This window comes from Vicia villosa, linkage group LG1 (assembly GCF_029867415.1).
Source record: "Vicia villosa cultivar HV-30 ecotype Madison, WI linkage group LG1, Vvil1.0, whole genome shotgun sequence".
Classification (NCBI taxonomy): domain Eukaryota; kingdom Viridiplantae; phylum Streptophyta; class Magnoliopsida; order Fabales; family Fabaceae; genus Vicia; species Vicia villosa.
Genome location: NC_081180.1, coordinates 127,695,615 through 127,700,545, shown reverse-complemented (window position 1 = coordinate 127,700,545; position 4,931 = coordinate 127,695,615). Strand labels below are relative to the sequence as shown.

The window sequence follows — 4,931 nt, the reverse complement described above, 5'->3', positions numbered from 1 at the left end:
AGAATGTTGTAGTTGTTGATGAAGCATCTGTTCTTTCAAGTCCTGAAATGGTTTTAATTTCACTTTCTTCTAATAATTATGCAATGGCAAATCTATTGTTTTATTATATTATGATGTGAATGCTGAGGTATTCTGTTTATCACAGGAAGCAAATGATAATTTGGAGGATGCAAGCAATGAGCTGATTCTCATTGATGAAGAGGTTGTTCAGTTTTTACTCATGTGCCTAAGGATGTAGTTGAGATGATGTAGAGCAGATGCAAGAGGTGACAAACAAGAAATGGAAAAGCTTAAGGAAGAGAAACAATAGCATTTGTAGAGAGGTAGAAATGGAGACCAACAACTTGATGTTAAAATTTAGAATCGATATGATATTATATTATCGCAGTTTCTCTTTAGCTACTACGACAGCATTGAATCATCAGTACTATAGATATAGAGATATACTACTCCAATTTAACAACAATGTAAAACTAACTTTTTATACAATTAGTAGTACACATCTATTACAAAAAAATTTCAATAAAATGAAACATATATAAATTTAACAAACCCTTATAAGAACAGCATTTTTTCTTCACTTTCATAGCTATTACAACTTTATGATGGTATCTATTTAGTCACCACAGTCCACGAAATCATAGTTGATAATAAGATGACCCTGAGCATCCCCACTTCCATCCGAGTCAAGCCTCCGAAACACACTAACGTCCAAATCTAAGCCTTCATTATGACACTGGTCAATAATTCTTACTATTTCCTCATCTCCAGTTTTAGTGTTTCTCACCTAAACCCAAAACAAAACATAAAACAGAATGCTTTAACTTCTCGATCAAGAAACAACACAAAAATGAAAGAAAAACACAATACATATATCATCATACCTTCAAGCAACGGCCACAGGAATCAGGGCCTTGAGGTCCGACAGGCCCACAAAAAGCAGTCCAACCATATTTGCTCCGCCATGATAAAGGCTGGTTTGCATCCCAAGTTGCGCAAAATGCACTTACTGCTAGTAAGTCCCAGTTATGCTGTTCTGGTTGGTATAAATTATATGTAGCCGTCACAGTACCACTCTGTGCAGAGGCCAAAACTAGAACATAGAACAAAGACAACATGCATAAGGTAAACCTTGTCATAGTTGTGATGTGAATAAGTTTTAGATCTTGCAAATTGTAATTGATTTATGCATAGATGTACCTGCATTTTATAGGCTTATTTTGTGGCCGGCATCAATTGATGCCAGTACAATCAAAGCTCATAGTAAAAAGTTACATACAATGCTTATCTTATCATGCCAATTATATTATATTTGTCTCTAAATGTTTGCAATCAAACACATGAAGCTTGGACAAAGTGGCAACAATAGTCCTATATCACATTAATAAATTATGAAATTCAATTTTTTTATAATCTCAATTCGTCTGTATGTATCCACTTCGTAGTTTTTGATTTCAACTTGCTATAGTCATGATATTATTGTATCAGTGAGGAAACAAAATTAAGGGACACGAAAAGTATTAGCCAATTGCACATTTATTGTTTTGTGCATGCATACAAAGAAGAACAATGGAAAATTGATATTATCAGAGTAGCTCTCCAAGGCAATCAAGATTAGGGATGGCAAAGCGGGCGGTCCGCCCCGCCCGGCTCCGTCATATGCCTGCCAAAAAAAAGAGTGGGGCGGGCAAGCCCGCAAATTGAGATGGACATAAAAACCTAGTCCGCCCCGCCAAGGTGGCGGGTTGGCGAGCGGCGGGCTTGCCCGCCTATTTTTTTATTTATTATTTATTCATTTTTTAATAGATTTTTTTACATTTTAATTAGATTTTTCACATAGTTTTTAGAACAATTTTTTATAAAGCATTTTTTAACAAATTTTACTTAAAAATATTGCATATATTCACAAATAAATGTATAAAATAAAACCATCAAGAATTAGAATTAGTAGAATTAACTTAAAAAATAGCGGATTTTGACGGAGCGGCGGGTTTTGGCGGGCGGCGGGCTTTGACGGACGGCGGGTTTTGGCGGGGCGGACTATGGCGGACGGCGTGCCTAAAATGTCAAACCAACTCGCCATTTTTTGACGGGTGCGCGGACCCGGCCCGTTTTTCCACCCCTAATCACGATGTACATAAATACTTTCTCTATTTAAAATTTTGTTTATTTTGTTATATTCCGTATTAAAATAGAGAATGTGTGAGATGTAGAAAATGACCACTATAAAATGGCATTTGATAAGATATTTGAGATATCCAGCAATCAACAAGATGATATATGCAAAATTAACACTCCAATATTAAGTAAGTGTCCGAGAGAGATGGAATTATACAAATGTGAATGAGAAGAATACCTGAGTCATGCTTATATAGGATGACAATTATAACTTCTCTAAATCATCCGACTTAGATTGTAGAGGGTTGTTGGATGTATATCAATGATGTAGATGATAGTGGTGGCGTTCTCCGGTGTGATGCTTTAAAATAGAGGTACACCAATTTGTCATTCAAAGTGTTGCAGCTACTGAGTCACTGGCCAAGTCAAAACATGTTAGTATGCTACATGTTTTTTTTTGGTACAAGAAGGGCCTAAAGACCGAAAGAAGAAAAAGGAAAAAAAAAACTAAGAAGAAACTCTAACAAATTTAGGAAATGAGGCTCCAGAGATATCTTCAGTTGATAAATTCTTCAACTCACGCGTCGAGAGATTTGGAGAATAAAAAATTCACAGTCGTTCAAAGTAAGGCTATAGTTGGCTACTCAATCTTCACAACGATTTTCTTCACGAGAATAATAGTTGTGTAATACTCTAACATTGGACTGTATACAGTTTCCGTTCTCGATTTCTTTCACCACATGCATACTTGTCTCTGTTGGATTGTTTGGCCGCTGAAACCTTTCTCCAAACATTAATTTTTTTCTTCCAATTCCACATGTTCCAACATAATATCATAAATAAAGACCAACAATGTCATCTGTGAACATCCACAACATTTTCTATATAATTGAATGTAATCCACTCTTTGCAAGAAAATAATAAAGTTGAGTCATTTTATTTAAGGGCCCAATTTGAATCCATACCTATTTTGCATAAGGGAAATTCCACAACACATTAATAAACGTCTCTTCCGTTTCAGTGCACTAAATACAATTAGCGGAGATGGTTGGATCCCACTTGTGGCACTTAGAGTTTGTCAAAAGTCTCTCATGAATCATAAGCTAGGTGAATATTTGGATTATATAAGGGTCTTTTCACTTTCAAGTGATATTCCAATCTATGTCTGGATCGACAACAATTTGATATGACGCGCTATATTTATAAGCATTTCCTAGAGAAAAATCATGATCTTTACACTCACACATCCTATCTTGTCAACATGGTGGAGGAATAGTGATGACAATTGTCATTACGTGATTTTTATGAGAAAATTCGGATGAATAATGAGCAAAAGCCATGCCAAAGAGTGAAGAAGTGAGCAAAAATCCACCACAAGTAAGAAATAAAAACTTAGTGAAAATATTGATGAAAAGGAGAAGAAAAAGATGCCTTTGCCCCTGGATTTCTTGCTTGCCCGATGCATTCATTTGTGGCGCGACGAGGCTTGCATTGCAGCATCTTGGCGCGATGACACACTTTTGACTAACACACATAATTGCTATTTAAAACCAGTTTTCCGAATATTTGAGGATTTATAAAATCGAGAGATAAAGTGACGACTAGAGATATTTAAGGGGAGAATTTTGAGAGCAATGGAATCTTTGGAGAGCTATTCTTCCATAAATTTTGATGATACAGACTTATCAACTCATGGTATTTGTTAATTTAATAATGAGTAGCTAAAATTTTCTAGATTAGGTCTTTTTGAGATGAACCTTATTATTACTCTATTGGATTATATGTCTGTTTGAGATATATTGACTAGTTTTATTATTATTCTCTTATTTAATGAGTTCTTGAGCTTAATGCTCTTTGTTCATTTATGAGCGCACAAATCGATATAGATACATAAGCACTTCTTACCATTATTCTACTTAACTAATCTAGAGAAATTTATTCGACTTGGTAATTTACATGGGTAGGTAATTAGAAGTCGTTGATTTTGAATTTATGCACTTAGAATGTCTAATTTAACTTTTAATTGACCTGAGAAATTAGGGAATTATTGTATAAATTAGTGAGTTGTACACCAAGGAATTGGGTGCAGTGGTCTTATTAGTTTGTAGTGAGATAATGATTTCAATTAACTCAATAAAAACAAAGTTCATCAACAGGTAAAATAAGGGGATTCTATATAAAAGGCCTAATCGCCTTGCTCATCTTGAATTTTATTCTCTTAGTTTTCTCGTTCTTGTTTTAAAACTAGATAAAATCAAAACCCCCTCAACTGTTACTATTTTAAGACGCATATAATTACCTGGTTAAATTACAGTCCTCGTGGAGACAATATTTTTAATTATTAATTTGACACTATTGGCATCAAGTTTTTAGGGCAGTTGTTGCGAATTGTTGATTTCAACAAAGCAATTTAGTGTGACACTTTTAGTTTTATTTTTCTGCATTTTATTATATTTTTTAATTTTGGCAATTTCTATTTTATTTTTAATTTTTTTATTAGTTTTTGTTTTTAGTATTTAATTATACTTTTCTTATCTTCTCTATGGTGAGGTGCTACTTGTTAGAACAAGATTTGTTCTGATCAATTATCTTAGTTTTGATGATAACAATAATATGAATTTTGCTTAAGATTATATGGTACTCTAATCCAATGCAATTTCCTTTTCAGGAAATATATATAAAGAGTACGCATAATTCAGCGCTCAGAAGCTTTGTCTCAAAGGGTTCAGCATGCAACATCAGAACATGGTCTGGCAAGACATCAGAAGATGGTCGAAGCAGAATCAGAACATGGGTCTATGGAAGCATCAGAA

At 34.3% G+C, this 4,931-nt stretch overlaps 1 protein-coding gene across 1 annotated transcript; it reads right to left on the bottom strand.

Annotated features, from left to right (window-relative positions):
- Nucleotides 1-581: 581 nt before the first annotated feature.
- LOC131616572 (pathogenesis-related protein PR-4-like) lies at nt 582-1,158 on the bottom strand. The gene is made up of 2 exons (XM_058887940.1): nt 885-1,158; nt 582-787 (listed from the first exon to the last, which is right to left on the bottom strand). Exons 1-2 carry the CDS (start codon nt 1,137-1,139, stop codon nt 617-619), a joined length of 426 nt encoding a protein of 141 aa, XP_058743923.1. The 5' UTR covers nt 1,140-1,158; the 3' UTR covers nt 582-616.
- Nucleotides 1,159-4,931: the final 3,773 nt, after the last annotated feature.

What these genes read in the sequence shown, in the direction of transcription:
- LOC131616572 (XM_058887940.1), bottom strand. Translation starts at nt 1,139, where the DNA reads ATGACAAGGTTTACCTTATGCATGTTGTCTTTGTTCTATGTTCTAGTT. An exon ending in CCTGTGGCCGTTGCTTGAAG is followed by an intron (nt 788 to 884) that starts GTATGATGATAT and finishes TTTTGGGTTTAG; the next exon opens with GTGAGAAACACTAAAACTGG.